We start from the raw sequence: 24,784 nt of genomic DNA on the forward strand, positions 1-24,784 counted from the left end.
GTCAGTGATCAAAACAAGTGACCCAAGTCAACCCGAGTTAACTCGCATCCCAGTCACAATGACTCAAGTCCCCATCTTTGCTTTGCACACCCAGAAGCTTTTTGTGTGTCACTCTTCCCCCCGCACTGAAAGTTCCGCCGTCAGCAGAGGAAAGTTAAAATGAACTTCTAGCAGATACACATCTGCCGTGTCAGAGGGGCCGCCGCTGCCAAGGAACAAAATGGACTGATATTATCAGCACTATATTACAGATGTATTGAAGGACTCGGAGGAACTATTCTAAGCCACAATGAGGAGAATTAAAATATGCGTATGGTATTATCGTCACGGATATTACAAGTTGGGTGACTCAGAGGGGCTCTCGAAATGTGATGCATGGTGTTTCTATTTTGGGAATGTGCAACAAAAGAGATGTAAAAGGTATGTTGTACTGTACGTTTGTGTACAAAATGCACACTCAAGGGATTTACCAGTGATGGGCAGTCAGAAGAACAGAGCTACATCTCAAATTTAAATTCTAATACTTGTTTCACGAAGATATTTCAGCCATGTCAATCTAATCTGCTCAGAACATTCAAAATCAGTGGTGCAAGCCAGTGCAACTTCAGTTACATTGGCAACGTGACTGTTTCTTTAGCCAATCACATTTCAAAGTCAGACAGCATGATTTGTTACCTCCTCCAATTGGTTGGTCAGAGCAAAACCTTGTGATCTGATGATTTCATCTGTCACAATCTACATGCATAAATCCATTTTATAACCAGCATCTCTGAGTATGATGTATTTTGTTAATTTATGTTGTGAAGAGTAGCAGATATTTTACATGGCAATTGTGTGCTGTTATATTGCCTTTTTGTATAGTATTCATAGTTTGTATCATAGTGACGTGATGGTGGTCTTATTAAGGGGTGGAGTAAGTCGGGTAAGTCCCCACTGAAGGCCCAGGTACCAAATTCTACAGTACACTGGCGGTTGTATAGTCTGCTTTCACAGTGCAGCACTGACACCTAGCGGCTGTAGTTGGACTGACATATTGGTTACGAGGTCATTGGAAAACATCATCTCCAAACTAAATAAGAATTATCAATGTACGTAAGGGTTATGGATTCTGAATCACTTTCATTTTATTTCACTGTTTTTCTTCATGTTCATTTTGGTAAAATTATGGTCAATAACCAACATATCATTCAAGTATTATTCTACCATTCACTGTTTTATATAGATATTCTTGATGCTCTACGGTCAGCAGAGGGTCTCTAAACCTCTTAAAAACAAAACGGCATCATCCATCCGCTCTATTGGAGTGCAGTGAGTTAAAGCCTCTTTCAAAAGACTATTACACAAAATTGCTCCCTTGTCGAAAAACAGATTGCATAATTAAGTAATCTGGTAGAAAACATAAAAAGCTAAATTTTTCAAGAGTTGATTCTCAAATGAAATCCATTTTACCCAAATTGTACAAGTCAATGAATTGAAAAAAAAATTATATATATATATATATATATATATATATATATATATTCAATTAGTTTCAACTGTCACTTATCACATTTGCATTACCACATACAGTAGCTAAAATGGCTCCAAAAATGCAAATAGCCAGCATATAGCCCAGAGGTTAATACATTTTCATTTCCACTCATGGGATGAATTATCCATCCATGATCTATCGAGTGAAATGAGCCAAATGTTATTTTTAAACACAGCACATACTGTACAAGAGCAAAGCAGCGACTCAAAGTGGAAATGTTCAGTTGTTCAACATTCACATTTCTGCCAATGTGAAATTGTGTGTGTGCGTGTGTGTGTGTGCGAGTGTGCGTGCATGCCTTTCATTCCTGCCGTGCGGCTCGTCAGCTGTCCTCCTGTCTGCCTCCATGTCTGTCATCCATATGTCTGTCCGTCTGTCTGTCTGTGTTGCCCAGTCTCCGTAGTCCACACGTCGTGTGCTGCTTTGTGGAAATAAACACACATGACAAAATTAAGCTCTATAAATGACCATATTGTTGATTTGTACACTCAATTTGAAACCTTACCCCCTTTTTTGGAACCCCCCTGATTTGAAACCAATCACAACCATGTTTTGAAATCCTTCTTTGAAACATTAACCCTGGCTTGAAAACCTCATTTGAAACTAGAACAAACTAGGTTTGAAAGGATAAACTGGAAGCACAACACTAGCTTGAAACCTTAATTTTAAACCTTAACGCTGGCTTGAAACCATAATTTGCACCCTTACACCTTTTAAAAATCTAACCCAGGCTTGAAACCCAAATCATTTTTTGATACCCTAACCAATGACTTGAGACCTACTTCAAAACATTAAACCTGGTTTAAAACCCAAACCTGGTCTTAAAAGCCCTAATTTGAAACATTAAACCAAACCTGTCTTGAAAATCAACGTTAAAACCTTAACCGTGGTTTGAAATCCTCATTTGAAACTGAGAACACACGTACACACACACTCCCAGCTGTCTCCGGGCATGCTGAGAGGTGTGGATGCTGTCCCGGTGGGTTAGGGCGCGGGTGGGTGTATGTGGGGGGGTCATTAAATGGAGTAGACGGAATGGACTCATGCCCTTAGAAACCAGAGCTGCCTTCCTGGCTTCTCATGACTTGCCCACAAAGCCAGCCGAGTCCTCCCGCTGCTGCTGCTTCTGTTTAGTCGCGCGAGGGCCGACGGGAGGCCAGCATTTCACCTCCCCTCTTATTTTATCTTTAACTTCTTTTGTGATTAACGTGGAGGAGATATGAAGCTGTCAAGGTTTGACAGGCTGCTGTTTTGGATCCTCTGCGCAATGGCTGGTGAGTCCATGAGTGAGCATGCGAAATGTCAGTCCGATCTCCAAGAGGAGCGTGGATCCATTACAGGCACTTAAAAGGAATCTCATTTGTCAGGCCAAATGACAAAAAGAGTGGTAAAAATACCATACAGTGTATTTGAGATTTTTTTTTTTTTTTTTTTTACACATCAGACAAGTCAGTCACAAACCTGAAGCATACATATTAAATATTCATTACGTTTACCCCTTTATTGTTGAATTAGTTTAAAAGGCAGGGTGTGGACTTGGTCATGAAACCCCCACCCCACATTGTTGTACTGTGTATTTTAATGAGGAAAAATAGCACTCCAAAATTTTGAACTTTATACAAATATTCAGTCGTGACATAATTTAATAGAATGTAAAGAATTAAACAGGTCTTTGTGAGTAAATCATTGCTGGTGTGTGCAACTTGGCCAGTAGGCGATCATATAATACAGTCATGCAGAAACAAAAAATATAAAATATATTTGATTTCACAATTATTGTGACTCATTAAACTAATGTAACTCTTTTTTTTTGCAGCAGCAGATGAATTTATGCCTTTGACATTTGTCTATTTACATGTGTTGCCGCACCATTTTGTGTAATTCTCTTAGTTTTAAGTGTAGTTTGACAACTGGTAATGGCATTAAACAGCGTGAAGCTCTTTTTTTGAAGAACTGTTCGCTATCTCGTTGTGAAGGGAGTTGAGGTGAGTTCACTGCCCCATAGCACTCGTATCTCAGTTTTTGCTCACATTAAGGCAAAAAACAAAATCAGCCAAACCACACCTCATATCTCAAAAAAAATTCATAGGCTGAGGTCAAATCAATGTACCACTCCTTTACACAACAGAGGATATCACTACTACTCCTAAGAAATGGTAAGAATCCTCCTTTAGATTTACTAGCATGCTTTCAGCAGGGTGGGGCTGAACCTGTTGTTTTCTGCACAAGTGAGTTCGCCCCTCATCGCCCTTGAGATTTCCTAAAAGCAACAGCTCCGCATTGTCAGCATTCCCACCCATGTTCATATTTGAGGCATTTCGCCGGGGCAGCAGGTGTCCTCTGCTGCACGCTGATTTACAAGCCGGAAAAGGGTCACTTTAGTCAAGGACGCGGGGACTCTCTCCCCTGCCAGGTTTAAAGCTGTAAAACTCTCAAGTCCTCAACACTCAAAGTTCCGCGCACTGGCGATGTTTGACATCTCTTTCTAATATTGTGAGTGTGTATTGTAAGTGTGAAAAGAGGTTAACTACTGTTAAAAGGAAAAAGTCCAAACCAAAGGACACAGTTTTAAAATGAATTGTCATAGATTCTGAAAAGTCAATTCAAAGATTTGTTTCTAAATATATGATACATGTTGCTGAAAATGTGCAAAAACTGAGAATTTTGTAGTACTCAATTAACTTTCCGGATTTTTATTTTTATTTTTGTGTGTGTGTGTGTGTGTGTGTGTGTGTGGCTTAAATGGGAACACTTGGGCATCCATCACGAGTGACCCCTTCCCCACTATATAAAAACGTGAGAACCTTTGTTTGCATCAGCGGTTATGCTTTGCAATTGTGATGCGTATTCAGCTAAAAACTGAAGAGCGGTTAGAGTGCCTCGTTGCACAGCATGGAAAGCTCAGTGGTTGACCCTGTGGGATATGGCATCCATCAGAGGCCTTAAGCAGATAGCCGCCAGTATATATTCGTGGCTCAAACAACAGTTGTAGGTTTTTTTCCAACTTGAGATGCACTTTTATCAAGATTTTATTCAAATTCCAAATTGCACTTCTGTGGTTACCCTCCCTCCATTATCTACTCCTCAGGTATTAATCAAGTGGCACCAGCGATCAAGGCAAGCCCTTTTTCTCTGCAAGCGTAATTAATAACATCCACATTTCCCAATTCAGCGCGCGGAGCCGGCTGCGTAACAAATGGATGCCGGGTGTTTCCTGCCACCAACGAGCGGATAAAGACGCCGTTAAAGTTGCTAAATCACCGGACGGCCTTTTTGTTTTATCGCCGGCTGGCCGCGCGCTCCTAACAATATTTACTAGCCGGCCGTTACCAGCGCGTATATCAAATAGTGAGATTACGCCAGCTTGATTGTTCTCGGGTGACATCACCCTGCAGGCTCTCTTTTGTAATCAATAACTCTTATGGTCCAATATTTCCTCATAAACACGTGCTTAAAAGTGTAAAAGCAATTAATAATCTATTCGGCTATTGTCAATTGCACAGACATTCTACGAGTCCTGTCTGTTCGGGACTATAAAGATTGTTTTATGCTCCAATAAAGTTGCACCGCTGTGTTGTATCATAAGCAGCGTGATGTTGCTGACATAATGAGCATATTGCAGTAGGATCAATGCTAAAGATCTTCAAGGGAAAAGATGAGCAAAAAGATTTTGTGAAATAACCTTGTGGAAATCTCAACAGCGCTTTCAAAGATGCAATGGAATTATCAGAGTAAAGCAGGCCTTTTTTTAAGTCACAGAAGGTATCACGTCATGACTAGGCATGGGGCGAGTACTGGTTTGACAGTTTACCGTGGTTTTAAAAAGTCAAGTTTTCAATATCCGCTAAAACTGTCCGTCGCCGGTAGTGAGCCCTTCTTTTTTTTTTTGGGAGGGGACTTCTAAGCAGGCAGCATCTTGCTCCAATATGATTGGAGATTGGAGAGGTCACTTAACGACCCGCTCCTTTGAAATCAATGATGAGAGGCCAGCCGCTTTTTATCCTCCTTCTCGGCTGAGCAGAGAGGGGAGGGTTGAGCAGTAACGCAAGAACATTGTGCAAGCGGGTACTAGTTAGGCCTAAGGACAACATGAGCAGCCCACGGGTCTGTTCTAAAAATAGCTCAATGGCGAAGGTAAACTGTGACATACTATGAATTAAAACAGCAGAATGTTCATATTTAGTTAGTTAACATAGTACACACTTCTTAATGAGCCATATATTCTATATTTAGTTTGAAAATAAATAATAGAATGTAGTCAATGGAAAAAAAAATCCTGTTTTCATTTACCCATTTCCAAAAAGGACATTTTCGAGCTGTAAATTTACTAGCGTGATATTTTTGCTCACCGTTATTATACCATCAGAATCTAATATCTGCCCAAGCCTAGTCATGACAAGAGATCCTGATGAAGAAAACCTAAATTAGACTGAGAAATGTCCCATTTTCATTTCATAGTCCCGTTGAACAAATGTGGAAAGAACTGCAGTGAGTCGTATTTGGAGTGAGTGTTTGTCGCTATGATTGTTAGCTACACAGAGAATGACATGGATAAGATGGACAAAACTGTACCATTTGCATTCTGGGGCAGGTGTGGACATTTCTATTGTGATTTAAAAACAGAAAATAAATTCGGCCTTGTGCCATATTGATGACTGTTTGGTCGTTCAATCATAAGATAACGTTTCTGGTTCATGGAGAATTACGTAAAATGCAGATTCAATGAAAAACTTTATCATGTCATTATGGGTTGCTTTGTGTAGAATTTTAAAAGTTCAATCAATTGAATCTGTTTTGCAATAAGGCTGATTCATACTGAAACAGAATGAGAAAAATGTTAAGCACTGTGAATACTTTTACAGTGCTTCACTTTTGGAATTTTGAGAGAGAAATAAAATGAACTCAAGCCATTTTTGAATATGGTTTTAGTATTATGCTGCTAACTACAAAACAAACGGGTATGGTGCTAGACGGAGGTAACAGTTTGACAACACCTCAAATACCAGGAAGCGAAGCTAAGTGTTAGGAAAACTTCCATGTGCCGTTTTATTTGAGCTCAGTCCGGAAACGTGAGTGGAGCCAGGCAGTTGATTGACAGCTCCAAGTGCATGATGGGTCACGCCCCATTTTCTATTTTAGTGGGCGGCCACCTCAAAAGCAGACACCATGACTGACTGAATAATGAGCATCTCCATCTTTGTGTACAACATTCAAGAGAAGACAATTAAATCAACAGCACATGTTCGTATATAAATTTAAAAGCATCATGGCCCATCTTCGTGGCTTTTTTGGAACATCAATTTTGTAAACAAAATGTTTTTATCTCCGTTTTGTAAACATGATTTTTGCAACCATTTGTTTGTTGTAATCTGCACTTGTACACACTACGCATTGTGATAAGCAATTGTTTACTTGCAGCAAGGAGGATGAGAATTATGAGCTGTCGCTTGGTCAAATTTTTTTTTTTTTAATGCCCTCACGTTGCACACAGAGACCCATACATTTTGCATTGATGTTTGCTTATGCAAAATAAAATAGCTTTCCATTAAATTACACTTCCATTCCTATACATTCCCATGAAGTTTCCAATTTGTGATCTTTCCAAAATTCCTCATTTTAATTTCCCATGGAAACGAATGGGAAATGTTCTTGAAACCACTGGCAATACGTAACATGCTGCTTCATCATATCTAACTGCACACATTCCAAATCAAGCGGATTGGCCGAGGCCTGCGCATTTCCCGTGCACGTTGCCTCTTAGCGCTTGGATTAAGTTCTCTTCTCCATTGCTGCGATAAGGAATGCCGGCCGCTTGTTGATCCCGACTGAATCCGTGTGTATGCGCCTGTTTCTTTGCGTCTGTCAGCTGATAATTCCCCACTCTTCCTGTATTTCAATCCGTGGGGGTCTCGGATTGCGGGTGGGAAGCCGAGCGAGGGGGTTGGATGTTTATTTCGTGACCCGCCGGCTTCCATGTCTCGCCGGTTCCGGTATTTGACGGGACTCGAACATTAGTCAGGTCGGGCGCTACAACGTGAGCCTGAAATAACATCTGTGATGGCAGTTCAAGGTGGCATCCATGTCCAGCAGGTTGTCTTGAACTTTCCTCTACAGAGTGGCGCCACTTACTGACCAAGTCGCTAAACGACACACGAGGGCTGGCCAACTAATCAATTTTATAGATTAATTCAAATTAGTTGAAAGCTAGTGGCTGGCTGTGCATAAGGGTACGCAGTGGTGGGCATTCCGTCAACTGATGGACCGGTCCGTCAGTCCGTCACTGACGGGCGCCCATTTTTGCTGACGACTGACGAACCAGCAAAATTTTATAAAATGCCAACCTCTGGCTATAGCAAGTCTTGCTCTGACCAACCAGAGAACGGAAAAACGTCATTGAGAGTGAATTTCAAATCTCATGAGTTAAAAAGGGTCCCATTGCTAAAGGAAAAAAAGAGCAATACTTGGTTTGAATATAGTAATTGTTAGTGTTTGCTGGAAGAGAAAATAGGGAAAACAACTGTCACCTAATTTTGGTAAAAGAAGTCTGAAATGTTCTTTCACGGCCATATCACACACGGAGGTTTGTGTCGCAGGTCGGGCATGGTGCTCAGAGGACGAGACGCGTCTGGTGAATCATATTTTCAGCGGCTACAACAAGGTGGTGCGCCCTGTCAACCATTTCAGCGAATCTGTGGTGGTCACCGTGGGACTGCAGCTCATCCAGCTCATCGAAGTGGTAATAAGCAAGACACCCCAAACTTTATAAAATTGGACTTTTTGAGTTGTCCGTTTCATTGTACTTCAGTCCTTGTCTCACTGTTAATGCATTGTGGGTAATTCTATTTTTTACTGTATTCTCCATTTCTGCTTAGCAACACATTACCAACATGACTGGTAGCTGTGATTTAATATTATGTTATTTTATGTTATTCATTCATTTAATAGTATTCATCACACTTTTAACTATGTCACTATGCTTGCCTTTTCATACCATCAATGCACTGTACGTTAACATTCTGACGGGATGGTCTGTATCGTTAGAAATATGACAATTGAAGTCCTCAAGCAGGTAGAACTTCAGTAAGTGAAGGACAAAGTGGTTTCCAAGGAACTACAGTCAAAATGCAACAACTCCATTAATAGTTTTCCTATACCAATTCACAAGCACTAGGGGCTAATGGGACTCAGCCAAACCGTGTCTGCTGCTACTACGTTATGTGGCACGATATGCGATACACTTCATTCAGTTAACAGTATATGTCTGCTAGCTAATGGTATAACGCTAGCATTTTCCACGCTATTGTACATTACATATTCTTTCAACTTGTGCAGCATAGCCTTTACCGAGTGGAACACCCACGTCCAATTTGAAGCTAAACTGATCATACACATGACTAACATCCTCCAGCTCAATAACCTCAGGACGTCCAAATTAAATGAATCGCATTAGCGTCGCACTTAAGCCATTTCTAGTATTTTGACTACCATGCTTAGCTACAAGAGGTCAACATCAAAATAATCACTATGGTCTGATATGAGGATGACAAATCTGAAACAGTAATCTAATATTAGACTTCTTTGAAGGAATCCTTTCAAATAAGACTTTTTCCTGTAGTAGCCCAATACACATTTTCAGATCATAATAATAGTAACCTGGCTTTAACAATGCAAGCAATTAAATAGCATGAACAAACACTAACCTAATTCTTTCTTTTCATGTCCTTCAGGATGAAGTCAACCAGATTGTGACCAGTAATGTTCGCCTCAGACAAGTAAGCAAGCATATTCTTCTAAAAATAGCTGACTGTTGAAAGTAATTACTTTGTGGTATTGTTTCACATATTTTCACTTTTGTTTTGCGATGACAGTGATTTAGCAAAATTTTTCAGCAGAAATTTTAAATTAATGATTCATCCATATAGCCATGAACAAAGAATCCTGTCCTGTCCTATTTAAGTTACTCAAAGTTTTTGTATCACTTTATAACCGATGTTTTTTTCCACATTGGGGCGCAGCAATGGACAGACGTGAACCTGAAATGGAACCCTGACGATTATGGGGGCATCAGAAAGATCCGAATCCCTTCCATGGACATATGGAAGCCCGACTTGGTGCTTTACAACAAGTAAACACACTTTTAAAGTAGAGTGAGTAGAGTAGAGTGAACCCCTACCCATTCATGGTTTGCTATTCTATGTTTTTTTTATTTTGTTTTTTTTTTTGGTGGGGGGACCTATCCTCACCTTACTGGTATTTGTGTTTTTACGCTACATAATTTTCAGTATGCCATCAAGTGGGCTCATGGGTTTAATATTGTGCATTGTGTCATCAACTTGCTTGAGTGAAAATGACTTTTTTTTTTCTTTTCAAAATTTTAATGGTGGGTCAATGGTCATTTGTTGCTATTGCCGGTGAGGCTCCGTCAATATCCTTTTATTGTACGTATACAAATGACAGCCATACAGCTCTGTCATTTTTCCTAGTGCCGATGGCGCTTTCGCAATAATCCACGAGACCAAAGTCCTGCTGGAGCACACCGGCGAAATCACGTGGAACCCCCCCGCCATCTTCAAGAGCTACTGCGAGATCATCGTCCTCCATTTTCCCTTCGACCTGCAGAACTGCAGCATGAAGCTGGGCACGTGGACGTACGACGGCCTACTGGTTGTCATCAATCCGGTCAGTTCGCACCGGTGTACCGGTGATGCCCGATAGGCTTGCAAAACACGGCTTGCACAGTATTTTGTAAACTTCGCATGGGAATTAACCAGTGTTTATGGTGATAAAGCAAACATTTCCAAAAATGAAGGTTGATTCTTTAGAGTTTAGTTTAGTTGGGTAAATCATACGTTACTTTAGCATCATCCGGACTAAAAAGCGGATTTTGCACCAGAGGAGACGTCACAACTCCTCATCAGTAAAGTTCTAAAATCCTTCTTCGCTCAGGATAATACATGCCCATGAATATAATCATTTCATACTTGTATTATTGAAGTGTCTCGAAGTATACATTTGATTTGTATGAGTACATTAAAAAGTAAACAAGAGGGTACATGGTTGAAAATGAGCATACAACTTGAATAAACTGCGTTTTTGTGCACTTGTAGGACAGCGATCGTCCGGACCTGAGTAACTTCATGGAGTCCGGAGAGTGGGTTCTGAAGGACTACCAGAGCTGGAAGCATTGGGTCTACTACACGTGTTGTCCCGACACGCCCTACCTGGACATCACCTACCACTTTCTGATGCTGCGACTGCCGCTCTACTACATCGTCAACGTCATCATCCCGTGCATGCTCTTCTCATTCCTCACCGGCCTCGTCTTCTATCTGCCCACCGACTCTGGTTTGTGTAAACGTGCCATTTACAGAAAAATATGTTTTGATTAAAAAAGTCTCGCTTTGAACCTTACGGTCATGTACAATTTTGTTTTGTTTACTAGTCTTTGAGCATGTTCATTTTTTTATCAGTTCTTGTCATTGCTACAAAATATTCATTCATTGCGCTTTTTCTCTTTTTTTTTTAAATTGCAGTATTTCACCTCACCCTAGTTTTTGGTGATTACTGAATGTTAAGTGCTCTTTAATCCTGCTTTTGACGCCTACAGTCACACTTGTAAAAGTTTCTGTATGTAAAATTGTTGAATATTATTTCAAAATGTTACAAAAAGGCTCACCCCATTTACAGTGAAGTAAAGGAATGTTGGTGGTTTTCTCTTCAGGTGAGAAGATGACGCTGTCCATTTCCGTCCTGCTGTCTCTGACCGTGTTCCTGCTTGTCATTGTGGAGCTCATCCCGTCCACGTCAAGCGCGGTGCCGCTCATTGGGAAGTACATGCTGTTCACCATGGTGTTCGTCATCGCCTCCATCATCATCACCGTCATCGTCATCAACACGCACCACCGCTCGCCTAGCACGCACACCATGCCCGCTTGGATACGCAAGGTGGGGGGATGTCACGTGATGTTACCGTACGTACAGATGTACCATAAACCCTAATCCTCGTTTAGGGCTTCAAATTAGGTTCCCAAACCAAGGTCAGGTTTCAAAGTGGGTTTGAAGTCATAGTTGGTATTGAAAATTATTGTTGTAATTTGCAAATCAGAGATTAGATTTCAAACTATAGTTACAGGTTTAAACAACGGTTTCAAGAGCAGGTTCAGGTTTCAAATTAGTGTTTTGAAGCCAGGGTTAAGGTTCCAAATTACATTTTCAAACCTGGGTTAGTGTTCCAAACTAGTTACGGTTTGAACCCCAGGTTAGGGTTTCAAACTAGGGTTTTTAACCACGGTGATCTTTCCAGATTACAGTTTGAAATTAGGGTTAGCGTTTCAAATCCAGGTTAGGATTTCAAATTGGGTTTTGGAGGTAGGGTTAGAGTTCCAGATTTGGGTTTCGGACAAAGGTCAGGGTTTCAAATTAGGTTTCCAAACCAGGGTTAGGGTTTCAAAGAAGGGTTTATATTAAATTAGAAACTATATATATCGGTGGCTAGAATCTGCATCCTTCATGAATACCTTGAAATAAGGCCGGTATCAGCCCAATACTGAAACCTGGTATCTTTACTCATGCAACTCTAGTTTTGAAGTAGGGTTAAGATTTCAAAGTAGGGTTTGAAGTCAGGGTTAATGTTTCAATATAGGATTAGGGATTGAAGCCAGGGTTAGTGTTTCAAATTAAGGGTTTAATATCATTGACTCCTGTGGTGCTTTGGGTCCTGCCAGGTATTCATCGAAAAAATCCCCAACATGATGTTCTTCTCCACCATGAAGCGTCCCAGCCAGGAGATTCGGCAGAAGCGATTGTTTCCCACAGACATGGACATTTCCGACATCTCAGGCAAGAACACAAAATACTGTACATGCTAACGCCTGTGTATCGGTCTGTATGTTTGATACTTCTAACAGTCGTGGTGGAAAAAGTTATTTGACACAAAGCTTTTGTGGCTCAGGGAACCCAACACCCACCAGCGTCCCCTACCAGTCACCCATCATCAAGAACCCCGACGTCCGCAGCGCCATCGACGGCGTCAAATACATCGCAGAGACCATGAAGTCGGACGAGGAATCCAACAATGTAAGAATGGAAGCTGAGGCCTCACAGTTGGTTCAGTTTGCAGTACTGCAGGTGCAGCGCCATCTGCTGGCTGTGGAGTATTAGTAGTAGTAATGATGGTCAAATATTCTCTCTAATAACAAAATATAACTGCAGAGTAGCAAGAATTTAGAGATAATTTTGATATTGTACTAGTAGTATTAGGATTAGTAGTATAAATAAAGGTGTCCTCTCAAATTTGGAAATCTAAGTTATTAGTCAATTAGCATTAGTTAGACGGACTTTATTTATCAATGTATTTCTAATTACACTTAATACAGCCTACTAAGCATTTTGGGGGGGGTAAAGAATGAGAAATATAATCAAAATTCTGAGTCTGAGCTAAAAAATATACAGTATGTACAGTAACAATGTCAATAGTGCTACATGCTGGATCACCTGTTAGTAAAAACAATTAGGTATTTATTTGAAACAAGGGATTCTTTTGTTCAAGAGGATGAAGGATTTATTGAGGCAATGCATCTATTTTGTAGCGCAGAGGCTCCTAGTTGAAGGGTGTGATGAAAAAGAGTGAACACCCTGTTTCTTTATGTGGTGTATGCTAATGTTACCGGCATGATTCGTCTCTGCATTGTGTTCTGTGTGTTGGTCAAGTAGACTATGGGTCTGACACGGTGTTTTATTTATCGACCTGTGTACATATGACACGTGAGACTGGTGTGCAACTCCTGCAGCCTTGCTGGCTCCCCTCCGCCGCATCAAGAACGAGAGTGCCATAGAAAAGAAAAACAGCAAAATGTACAATAAAAAAAAAAGACATACCTGTGTACATACAATGACACGTGAGACTGGTGTGCAACTCCGACAGCCTTGCTGGCTCCCCTGGAGATCACAAACAACGCAAATAAGGTGTGTGCTAATCGGAGTTACCAACATTAGCTTAGTCAGTCGACGGTCAACGGCCCCAAATGTCACCCGGCGACTACAAAATCGCGCAGGGTATCGCAAATGAAAGCATTAATCACCACAGCACGACCAATCTGTACTAACATCGAGCTCTACCACATCAATTAGCGCGGCTATTGGGAGAGAGCGACGCACGTGTCTTACCTCTGCCACATAAGAACGAGATTGACGTCACCACGCGATCAATCCTAGCAGCACGCAAACCAGCTCATGTCATTAATGCACAGGTATAAATAGTAACAAAATAAAGAAAATATGCATTCAATCCCAACAGCAATAGTAATGTTTTGTTGAAATTAATAGTTTACTGTAACATGTTACACAAAGCTACTAACAAAACACTGACCTCAACATGGACTCCAAAAGCTAGCTGAACTTCCCAAATGGAAGTATTGTTTTAATCACGAAGTGTGTCAATCTTTGCTGTGGTTGCAGGCGGCCGAGGAGTGGAAATTTGTGGCCATGGTTCTGGATCACATCCTGCTGTGCGTGTTCATGGCCGTGTGCATCATCGGCACGCTCGCCGTATTCGCCGGCCGACTCATCGAGCTCAACACGCTGTGAACGAGCACACGCATCTCCCTCCATGCCTCACATCAAAGTGAACATTTTGAGTTGATTTGGAGGTTGTAAGATGAAGGTGCCAATGTTATTTGTCGTCTTTTTATCAAACGTGGTAAAAGCAGTGCTCTATGGGCCAACAAAAAAAACTTAACACGGTCCGCAAAACGGCCGCCGGACTGGAGTTTAGACACCCCAGCCCTAAAGGCTAATGGCTAATGTTGCGTCTTGCGATCTGCGCTGGTCATACTTGAAACTGTTCTTGTTGGGGTTTTGTCATGATTGTTGCCATTTTAATTCCTGTCATGTCAAATACACAAAACAGAAGTAATGTTTTTAGGGGGGATAATTGATTCCTTTTGTTTGCTGTTTCAGACTATGAATTTGTTTTGTCTGTTTCACATCAAGAAGTCATTTTCATTTGCAGCAAGGGCATGACAGATTTTTCCTGTCTCGAAGTTTTATTGATTTGCTTTGATCATTGACATTCACCAAGGACAAGCTTGTGAATATTTTTTTCATATGCGCTCGTGCTATATACATGTTTGGAAATATTCAGAACAATATGATTACAGTAATTCATTTGTGTATGTCCTCAGTCATATGATTGACAGATGCTAACCAAGGACGCTAAACCAAGTAACAATCAGTGTCATATGTAACAATAAACAAGGAATACATGAAGTGTAAATAAGGAAATTGTGGCTACGTTGTTGCTGTGCGTTTTTCCAGCAACGTGATTGATTGTGCAGCCGCAATTGATTTGATTTAACTGAGTTTGCCAGTGAAGTTCATATTGAGCTCACATATTGCTGTTGTTTTATATATATATATACAGTATATATATTTTCAATTGTGTGTACATGATCAAGTTGGAAATAAACTTGTAATTACTGTACGGTTTTGTTTTGCTATTATTTCCAATGTTTCAAATGATAACATGAGTACTCAAGTTCTAGATGAAAACCTTTTTATTTTTGCAGCCATGGTGTCTTGGAAACCAATGTAGGGAGTTACAAATGTACTTTTTGAGTCTACCAGAACAACATACAGACATTTGAGGTCATTTTAATATTAACATTTTCAAATTCATAAGCACTGCAAGAATTTAGCGTCAAGTTGTTTAAATGAGCTTGCCAAAAATACTTCTAGGACTACATTGTTGATTTAAATCACTGATTCCCAACCACTGTGCCACAGTACATTCATGTTCACCGGAAATGATCATTTCTACTTAATTATTACAAAAAATATACCTCCATATATGTATGAGCACAGCAGCGGGCTCTGCATGGTGAGTTTATGGTGTTTGCAAATAAACACGCACCTCTTCATGCACAGTGGAGTAATTACCACTCTCCTTCCACTTTGAGAGCCAAAACCACAACTAGAAACTAGTCGACATTGCGCTGTAAATAAACATCACTGTGGAGTCACGAAATTGACTATTCTGTACAACCCCTATGTGTAATATTGTAATATTTTTGTTTGGAGGTATACCGTGAGATTTTTTAAAGTAAGTGCTTTGGATCAACTAAAGTGGAGAACCACTGATTGAAAAGCCCTGCCCAAACAAAGCAAAATGTACTTAACACAATTAAATACGTCCAAAACAGTGGGACGTATTGTCTCAGGTGTTTATGGAAACAAACACAGTTCAAAAAAGTTCAAATAAAAGTGGTTATGAAAAGTAGTACGCAGGCGGGAGAGTAAATAAGAAAAAAAAGGAAAGAGCAAAATACAAGTTAAAGGACAAGTCAGTTCATTACACTGCTACATGGAAGCCAGAGAACCTAAAACTAACAATACCTCATCTTCTGCCATTATCAACTAGTATCCAACCAACTGTTTTTTTAAAGTCAAATAAATACTATACTAAGAAAGTCAGTGCAAATGCAGTCAATAAGACATTTGGCAAACATTTTTAAAAAGGGGAAAGAGGCAGATAAAGTGGCAGATTAAAGTCACCTCTTGTGAAGTCCTGGTCATTATATATTAAAATGATTAACAGCAGTTGTAAAGCCAGCTAGGTGACAAACTACAAAGATAATGTCAGCCATTTCTAAAACAACGCGACTGAAAAATATAAGAATCAAAATTCCTCCAACTTTGCTCGCCTTGGCACATTTGTACAGTAGTAAAATGTGTATGCAAAACAGGCAGAATTGTTTGGGTTTTTTAAACAATTAATTAATTCACTCTCATTTTTTTATGTCATTACTCATAATTATGTTTCAGTTATTTCATACCATAAATAACTTTTTTATTTGGAGGTGGGGACTGCTAAATTAATGCAACAATAATTATCACTAAGTTATTGACATACCCATAGCATAACTTTTCATAGTCTTGGTTTACAAAGGAGTCTTAACGTACTCAACCATGTCAATTTGTCTTCTAACAGCAGCTCACTCATGAAAGACTACATAATAAATATGGGCACATAAAAAAAAAACGTCCATGTGCCGATTAGCATTTAGCTTCTAAAGTCTGTGGCGCTGAGTGCAAACACCTTTTTCCTGCACAGCTACGACAGTTGAGGTGCATGAGCTTGGATGTCTTCGTCTTTCTCTTCCTTGTCCTCCTCTTCCTGGACCAGCTCTTCACACTCCTCCTCTTTGTCTCCCTTCTCCTCGACACGGCTCTCGGCCTGCGGAATTTCCGCGTGATCTTGGCCGCCTTCGCCCATCTCCCGCTCGTCTGAGGAGAACCGCCACGGAGAGGTCAACGAGCAGACAGGCCGTGTCAGGTGGTGATAGTGCAGCATGCCAAATTTGGAAAAGGTAATCATTGAAAGGATTAAAACTGAAAATGATTTGCTGTTAGACTGTTTGAAAAGTAAAGTGTTGGATTAAAGGAAGATTAAAACATCATTACACACATTAGGAATACCATATTTCTAAGAATAGTGGCCCACAAGTGTTTAAATACTCATATTTAAAAAAAAAAAATTACTAAACCATGTTACTGCTATATTTCATTTAACACCAAAGGAAAGTGGAATTCAAAACTAAATAAATATGGACTTGTATGGAAAATTGTAGAGGCACACGACACTGTGCAGCGTTTTATTGCAGAAGTGGTCCTGTAGTATTTGATGCGTTATGTTCGTAATATTGAAATTTTTTTCCACTAAAATTAGTTAAAGTATTTATTCATGTTTTTATTCATTTTCACCTCACTTAATAAAAGGTCAATTGATTTATCTTAAACAATAATAATAATATATTACATATGACATTAGTACAATGACAATGTTACATATTACATTTAATGTGAATTGATTTAATTACAGAATTGGATGATTCATAACAACGATTCGTTTCGTATCAAGTGTCCAAGAACTGAGATTTCACTTTCAACCCTTTTTTTCCTGATGGTTTTAACAAGAGCTGTCTATTTGAGGGAGCGGTTTAATATTTAAGGTGACTAATTGGGGAATTGCATCTCTTTGTTAGAGGGATGGCCACTATTTGAGGAAACACAGTATTTCAATCAAAGAGAATCATGAAACACTCTTGAATTTGTATAATTCCACAGTTGAGCCCCCTTTCAGAAAATTCCAATTCCAGGAGGAGGCATTAAATACTTTTCCAACTTCTCATTTGGACTTATCTTGTCCAAAAAAAGTCCAAAATAGTGTCTCATGCAATCCAATACAAGAACTCTATCAAAGTTTATTTCTTAACAAATTAAAGCTCACTGTTGGTATTAATTTAACAAACGTTTCTTTATAGCGGATGTAGCTTGCAGTGGAGTTTTCATGTTTACACTCTTGAGTAACTAAATAAGATCAAAAATGTCACTTTCACGTGCATATTATGTAATGGATGGTAGATGGAAGTACCTGATAAATTGGCTTGTTGTATAGGCATGAAAAGAAAAGCCCTAAATTGATCATAAAACAGCTCCTCCTGAGAATGAAATCCTATCTAAATGGGTACCAAACAATTAGACACACTTAGTGCACAAAGTACAATAATCTGTCCTATAAACTGATCCAATTATGTAAATAAAATGTCTTTTATGACTAAACATAATTGGTGCACTTAGTGAGCTGTTATTAGCGCCACCAGCTGGTTGTTCCACCACAGATCAAATCAGTTGAAGGGATCTCAGATAGGAAGGAAGGAAGGAAGGAATAAAGGAAGGAGGAAGAAGTGGGGAATGGGGAGGAGGGACCTGGACTCTGCCGGACTCGATTCTGAGGGTGCTGCTGGACGGGGAAACTGTGGACCAAATTCCACGGCGCCGGCGCCTTGACTAGAGGCAAGATCAGAGCGTTCAAACGCAGCGCTCGGCGACAAAGATTATACGCTCTTGTTATTAAAGCATGCGCGACAAGAAGCAAAATGGAGGTTAGAAGATGGAGGGAGGAGAATTCAATGTAGCAGGAGAGTGCGGCTTATTAAATTCCTACATTTGCCAATGGTTTTAGAGTGACTAAATATCTTTTTCTACCAAGCGGGAACATTCCGTGTACAAAGTTGTTGTTACTATTGATGAATGTTGTAAATTAAACAAGATTGTCAGGACTATCAGAGGAACAGTCACTTTCAGACATAACATACCATAAGAATAAAGTTGATGTGCCAAAATACTGAGCATTTCATTTTAATTTCCCTATTGTTACGATTTTAATCTTGAAACTACCATTAGCCTAATTGTCCATTTGCATGTGTCATCCTGGAATGTTTTCAGGAAACAAGAAAAAATAAAATAAACAAGAACATTCCAGTTGCTTTGTTTTAACTTTTTTAAATCAACTATGACCTAGATAACCAAAACTCTAGAGAATGAAAAAACATTTTTTAGCGTTGGTATGTTTTACTGTTTCTGTGTGTGTGAGATAGTATTTACCTCCAGAAGGGGGCGCACTCTCCTCCGTGTCAGCGCCAGAGCGCGGTGTCGGTCTCGGGGACGGCACTTCGGTGCGCAGCTTCCTCTCGTAGCTGAACTCCGGCAGCCTGGGAGCTTGCGGACGGGTCTTCCGGGCGGGATTCAGGAAGTAGCAATACGCGCAGCGGAACGCTAGCAAGACCGACGACCAAAACAGCAAAAGTTAGTTGAGTAACAAAAAAGTAGTCAGCATCAGGTGAACTCAAGATCAAGTTGTGTGTTGTAATCTCGCCATGTAATGTGTTTCAAAGCACGGTGTCATAGTCATATGCGATTTTTTTCTCCATTATTTTCCATGGCTTTTTTTTTTTTTTTTGAAGTTATGTCTTAAATTTTGGTTTTGTTGCTCATACCGACGTATTGAAACTCTTCTTTCAAGGCCATGCCATTGTGGGAGAAGCACTGCTGACAGATTAAGGCATATCTGAGGGAGTGGAGAAGAAGAGTTGATTCAAGTGACCTGACAACAACAACTTAACAGCACCACCATGTGGACAACCTGCAAATTGCTGGTGTAGAGCCCTGTATTCATTCATTAATTCATTAATTAATTAATTAATACCTGTTCTGCGGCCCGTCTCCCACCAGATACTCAACCACTCGGTCCAAAGCCCCCCTCTCTCTGGGCAGAATGGGTCTCGCCAGGGGAGGACCAGGAGGATGCAAGCCTGGACATCGATATTTCCATCATCACAAACTGTATGTCTCCGTTATTGGCTTTGACAGTCGTTTCAGCTTACCTACACCTGGTATAGGGGAGGTGGGGCTCCGGGCTAATCCCCCCTGGTGGACAGCAGCAGACAGGGCGGCTCTCTCGGGTGGTCCACCTGGAGCTGAGAGAAGGACACGTTCTGGAGGGAAATCAACACCGGTTGAAGACACGACTACATCTAAGTCAAGTGTCATTGGACTCCCAGTTGCCTGTGACACCGCCGCTAACAAACAACATGAAAATACACATGCACTACATGCAGTAAATACAGTGCCCTTCAATTTTTCCACATTTTGTTATGTTCCAGCCTTATTCGAAAATGGAATAAATTCAGGACTGCAGCAATGTATAAAAATCTTGGATGAAAACCTGCTCCAGAGGGCTCTTTTAAATTAATTTAGTCAATGCTGAAATAAGGCCGTAACCTATAACATAGCAAAATATGGGAAAGTGAAGTGTTCTGAACACTTTCCGAATGCACTGGACCTCGTACGCCACCCTACACATACAATCAAGACATCATCTTAATATAAAAACTGAATAGTTGCTTGCTGTTCACTCACCCACAGGTGTGGCACCGGTGCCCGGCGTGGGTCGACCTCCAGGCGGGGGAGTCATTACCATGGCAGTGGGGGTACCCGGGGATCTCATGGCCACGCCACGCTGGCGAATGTCTGACAATATGCGGTGATGAATTTTCATGAAAAAAAACAAATATATATGTATATATTTTTAAAAAGCTTAATTGGTTGCATGGCCACGCTCGTAGCTCTTAAACCATTTTTCTCATTTGAAATTAATAGGACATTTTTTGGGGGTGTTTTTAAGGGGGGATAAACATAGCACTGTACTCTACTTTATAAAAACGTGCAGGATTAATATAATTAAAGGGAATGTTAAGAATTAAAAAGCTTGAGCATTAGATTTAATTCCTTGTGTGGCTATTTCTGGTGTGCACGCCTTGGCCACCAGAGGGCAGTGTAACACACAATATATGACTATTTTTTTATTAGGTCCAATTACAAATGTATCACTTGTGGTCAAATAACCAATACTTGAAAGTTAACAACACAGCAACGATGCTAGTTTTGTTAGCCCATCAATGACATTTTGCATTGTGTGTTAGCTTTAAGCTAGTAGACTTTCATAGAAGGCAAAGTTATCTGGTTGTTTCAAAGACAACGTGTATATCTCCTAGTTTTTCTGTTCAGTTTTCCAGTAAACTTCAACTGCGAGTGACAATAAACTGCTTGAAACATGCACTTGACCTATTTTGTAAAGAATTGTTCATCTGCCAAAACTGCTGCGTGTTGTGAAGTTCACTACGAGCATCTTAACGCTCAGATTTTAATTTTTTGAAAAATTAACATTATATTTACTCTAACGTAAAATGCAATGGTTCATATGTGTGCAACACACACAAGGCAGGTACCTTGTCCAGGCCTGGGAGTCATCTGAGGTCGCACTGGGGTTGACTCAAGCTCCTAGATAGGAAAAAAGCAACGGACAAATAAGCACACGTTAAAATGTAATGAAAATAAAAGGGGAACTAAAGAACACCCACGGCTTTCTTCTTTGCTTCTGGATCAAAGCGTTCCAGGATGAGTTTGGCATTTTTGTATGTTTCTGTTTCCATCACTTCTTCTAACTGAAAACACAAAGCAACAAAGGCTCAATTCCAAACAGGGAGACAATTGAACAAAAACCTTTGGTTCCAAAGCCATCCTGAATAAAAATTGTAAATCGGAACTGCTGAAAGACACTTACTATCTTTTTTTTGGTAACCTTTAATTCGTCCAGGAGGTCGCCTGAAAAAAACAATAGGAACGAACAAATTCATTAAAGAAGACATATCACGGAAAATGGACTTTTCAATTGTTTACTTACTGTTCCTCTCAGTACGTTTTGAGAAAAGAAAAATCAGCAACTTCCGGATGAACCACACCCTGGAGGAGAGTCGCGTGCTCATGACAGAGGACAAAGCGGGCGACATTTCATGACGTTTGCTTTTGCGTTCACTCACAGCACCGGGTACACGAAGAAAGGCAGTGCCATGGCTAATCTGTGAAGCCATTGGTCAGGCAGGTACAGACAGTAGACCACCAGACAGGTCAGCAGGTAGAAGACTGACGAGTAGATGAGCAGCCGGCCCACCCACAGCTGCACACGAAAACACACCACCGAGGTCAAAGAAACAATGAGCATCTCCACACTTGAGACTCGAAGTGTAGTGAACCTTTTGGAGTCGCTGGTTCTTGGCTCGAAACTCCTCCAGCTCCTTAATCTCCTACAAGGGGAAAGATATGGGAGAGATATTCTTTTTTTTAAACCCAGTACAGTGCATTTAGAAAGTATAGTTCAATTGTAAGTTTTTTCCCGATAAACTTTGCTGGTCGGGCCAAAACCTCATATCACAATTTGGTACTTTTCATCCATCCATTTTGCGAGCCGCTTATGCTCTTAATTTTATAGAGCTGTTTGTTTTCAAATATGTATTTAACCGTCGACATGTGCAAGTATTTGAGTCGTTGGTTGTGTGTTATATGGCTGTTGTCTAAGTTGGGTTTTTTTTTAAACCCATACTGTGCCTCTCACTTATGGGAGCATAGTTTGGGTTTTTTTTTTTCTCCTCCCCCTTTTTTATGTTTCTCCTTTTCACCTAAGAAAATGGGGGCTCCGTCCGGCGACCCATCGGGCTTCCTGTTCTGTCTCCATTTTTTGGTCATTGTTTTTTTATGTCTCTTGGACATGTTGTAATTGTTAAGTGGATTTTGTTGCAGTGCAATGACAATCAATTTGATCCCATTCCAGGCTAGGTACAACACACTTAAATTGAATCAGTAGGTATGAAATGTCTTTTGATTTACATCATGTCATTATAATGGCACTTGGAGAGCCAAGCATTTTATCGCTGATACTTGGTGTAAAAAGTTTGAGAACCAATGACATAAAGTGTTTGTATAAACATGAGTAGCTTTAAGACTAAACAAAGCTATATTTGATTGTTTGTTTTGACAAGTCCCAGGTGTTCATGGAGAGGATGTGAGACAAAAAGCAATAATGAGCCATCACCTTGTCCAGGTTCTCCAGCTGTTCTACTGTGGCTAGTTTCGTCTGCAAGAAATAACAGATAAACACAAGATGCAGATAAGAAACCTCATCCATCAATAAGCAGTTTTCCAGGACAACTTCAAAATTAGTTTCAATGTTTTCCTTCTCACAGCAGCTCCCTTGCCACTCTCCCTCCTTTTGACACTTCTACTATGTCTAAACATAGAGTGCATGTGAGTGAGGTGCTTCCAGAGAATTATAATTTTAAATATTGTCGCTGCATGGTAACATGGCACAGAAATAGCTTTTTGTATCACTATATAAGGCTTGTAAGGGGTAACACAGTGGAACCTATAAAATGGAACACCCTCACCAAAGTTGTCCGATTTTAATCTTGGACACACTATCCTGGAAAATATGACCCTGAAGTCTTTTTGTCAAAAAAGTCTGTCTGTGCCATTAATCGTAGCAACATTAAAGTCAGTGACTGAATTTCCACCATGTCTATTTCTGAATATAGCGTTCCTGTTGAAATGTAAATTAATGAATTTACCTCATATAACATATAACAATCATTTCAACTGGCACTGGCATGCAAACTACAGCGGTAGAGAAGAAGTCTAAAATCATATCCCCTATTTTCTCAACAACTCTGCAATGGTCAAAGGACATGAAAGAGTTTGGTTACTCATGGTGCCATCACAGAAAGCTTCACTTTTGCCACCTATGATGTGTAGTCTAAAACGCTTACTTACCTTCCATCGTGAGATCACGGCCCCCATGGTGCCTCTTCGCTGATTATTTTTGGCTCACTGTGGAACGGAAGAAGCAGTTAAAGTTAAAGCAGCTACTTTAGAATACTTTCAGCAGGTAATCCTCCTAAAACGACACAATGCATACTGCTTATATATTTAACCACCACCAATTGCTTCCAACGTCATTGAAGGAAAATCTGAACACAATGGGCTCTCTTGTTGAGGTTTTAAGGACAGTAAATCTTGGAATACTAGACTAGTGTAAAACTAAGCAGATATACAGTAATATGCAACTCCCTGTTCCGTGCTAATTACATCAAAGCCCATGCATCTTACTCATTCAGTACCAGACTTTTTCAGACCCTCTGTGAAATGACGTATAAATATATCATAGGGTTAATCAGTGATCAACGTAGAGAGATATAAGGTTTTCTTAACCACTCAGCACTCATTGCATGTCAACAGCCTGCAGGATCGTCACACAAGTACCCACTATTCTAGGACTAGCGCACCATTGACGCAAATGACAATAGAAGTTCGCTAGTTTGCTATTGTCTACACGCCAGGATGATGTTACTTACATAAAAACAACCACGAAAACATACACCAGTTGAATTTAAAAAAAACGTGACAAAACGTCGCGAACGAGACAAACTACTGTACAGCATACTGCAGATCAAAACTCTTGTTTTCCAATTTAGCTGCTTAGCTTCTTCCACAACAACAGTTGGCGTGCAGGCGCAACAAGGGCAGGATTTAAAATATATTGTTGCTATTAACAATTTACTTACATTAGGTGGTGTTTTGGGGTTTAAATTATCCAGTCATTTCGTCAAAGACGGTGTTAAAAAGCAAACAGTACACTTTTTACGTTTTGCTTTTTCGTGACAGAGCGAATTGACAGAGCGAGCTATACTGCGCGGAGTGATGACGACACAGGAAGGGAAGCGTGAACTACAACAAAGAAACCTTCGCGTTGTAGTTTTTCTTCCCAAACACTTTCAACGACAGTCATCGTTATTTTCATCAAGATTAGTTCCATACCTGTTCATTTTTAATGGTGAAATCAGATTTTAAACATGACTTAGAGGGTAAAGGTTCGATTTTACATGACAGAATGAATTGAGTTAAGCGACGCTGAGTGGTGATGACAACAAGAAGTGGGAATGAGTTGTTGTTTTTTGTCACTACCCAGGATCCTTTGCGTTGTAGTTCTTCTTCCCAGTTACGCTTTTCAACTTTCAACTCCCAGGT

General features: G+C 40.2%; 2 protein-coding genes and 1 long non-coding RNA gene across 11 annotated transcripts in view; 1 reads left to right on the forward strand and 2 right to left on the reverse strand.

The window, feature by feature from the left end:
* LOC147139941 (uncharacterized) overlaps nucleotides 1-13,726 on the reverse strand; it is a 396,230-nt gene extending 382,504 nt beyond the window's left edge. For 3 of the 5 annotated variants that reach the window (XR_015088784.1, XR_015088781.1, XR_015088782.1), the window contains exons 1-3: nucleotides 13,697-13,721; nucleotides 13,409-13,468; nucleotides 1,830-1,952 (exon numbers count right to left, since the gene is read on the reverse strand). This is a non-coding gene — a long non-coding RNA (uncharacterized LOC147139941). Of the gene's footprint in view, nucleotides 1-1,829; nucleotides 1,953-13,408; nucleotides 13,469-13,696 lie in introns of all 5 variants that reach the window. The other 2 variants (XR_015088785.1, XR_015088783.1) reach the window with 1 other exon arrangement.
* LOC147139943 (acetylcholine receptor subunit alpha-like) lies at nucleotides 2,751-14,920 on the forward strand. Its single transcript, XM_086045978.1, has 10 exons — nucleotides 2,751-2,805; nucleotides 8,125-8,267; nucleotides 9,259-9,303; nucleotides 9,547-9,656; nucleotides 10,015-10,210; nucleotides 10,639-10,876; nucleotides 11,253-11,476; nucleotides 12,256-12,370; nucleotides 12,483-12,607; nucleotides 13,988-14,920. Exons 1-10 carry the CDS (start codon nucleotides 2,751-2,753, stop codon nucleotides 14,114-14,116), a joined length of 1,380 nt encoding a protein of 459 aa, XP_085902104.1. The 3' UTR covers nucleotides 14,117-14,920.
* A 146-nt stretch (nucleotides 14,921-15,066) lies between these two features.
* Nucleotides 15,067-24,724, reverse strand: lnpk (lunapark, ER junction formation factor). Of its 5 annotated transcripts, none has more exons than XM_086045757.1 (16): nucleotides 24,575-24,724; nucleotides 23,531-23,587; nucleotides 22,797-22,838; nucleotides 21,961-22,011; nucleotides 21,748-21,884; nucleotides 21,612-21,670; nucleotides 21,492-21,532; nucleotides 21,289-21,372; nucleotides 21,157-21,208; nucleotides 20,288-20,398; nucleotides 19,753-19,863; nucleotides 19,575-19,680; nucleotides 19,366-19,436; nucleotides 18,974-19,144; nucleotides 18,296-18,376; nucleotides 15,067-16,813 (listed from the first exon to the last, which is right to left on the reverse strand). In XM_086045757.1, the coding sequence occupies exons 2-16, from the start codon at nucleotides 23,555-23,557 to the stop codon at nucleotides 16,641-16,643; spliced, it is 1,317 nt and encodes a 438-aa protein (XP_085901883.1). In that variant the 5' UTR covers nucleotides 23,558-23,587; nucleotides 24,575-24,724; the 3' UTR covers nucleotides 15,067-16,640. The 5 variants fall into 5 exon arrangements, with proteins under 5 accessions (XP_085901883.1, XP_085901885.1, XP_085901882.1 ...); XM_086045759.1 differs by lacking the exon at nucleotides 24,575-24,724 and adding an exon at nucleotides 24,322-24,486 and having other exon boundaries at nucleotides 19,753-19,845; XM_086045756.1 differs by lacking the exon at nucleotides 24,575-24,724 and adding an exon at nucleotides 24,322-24,486.
* Between the last annotated feature and the right edge of the window lie 60 nt (nucleotides 24,725-24,784).

This window comes from Filicampus tigris, chromosome 11 (genome assembly GCF_054856515.1).
Source record: "Filicampus tigris isolate MCC_2025a chromosome 11, RoL_Ftig_1.0, whole genome shotgun sequence".
Lineage (NCBI taxonomy): Eukaryota > Metazoa > Chordata > Actinopteri > Syngnathiformes > Syngnathidae > Filicampus > Filicampus tigris.

Excerpts from the sequence above, each read along its gene's own strand:
- LOC147139943 (XM_086045978.1), top strand. The coding sequence starts at position 2,751 with ATGAAGCTGTCAAGGTTTGACAGGCTGCTGTTTTGGATCCTCTGCGCA. Across the intron at positions 10,877-11,252 it reads CTATCTGCCCACCGACTCTG|GTGAGAAGATGACGCTGTCC; the intron begins GTTTGTGTAAAC and ends TTTTCTCTTCAG. Across the intron at positions 12,608-13,987 it reads CGGACGAGGAATCCAACAAT|GCGGCCGAGGAGTGGAAATT; the intron begins GTAAGAATGGAA and ends CTGTGGTTGCAG.
- lnpk (XM_086045757.1), bottom strand. The coding sequence starts at position 23,557 with ATGGGGGCCGTGATCTCACGATGGAAG. Across the intron at positions 22,839-23,530 it reads CCGTGATCTCACGATGGAAG|ACGAAACTAGCCACAGTAGA; the intron begins GTAAGTAAGCGT and ends TATTTCTTGCAG. Across the intron at positions 22,012-22,796 it reads AGCTGGAGAACCTGGACAAG|GAGATTAAGGAGCTGGAGGA; the intron begins GTGATGGCTCAT and ends TTCCCCTTGTAG.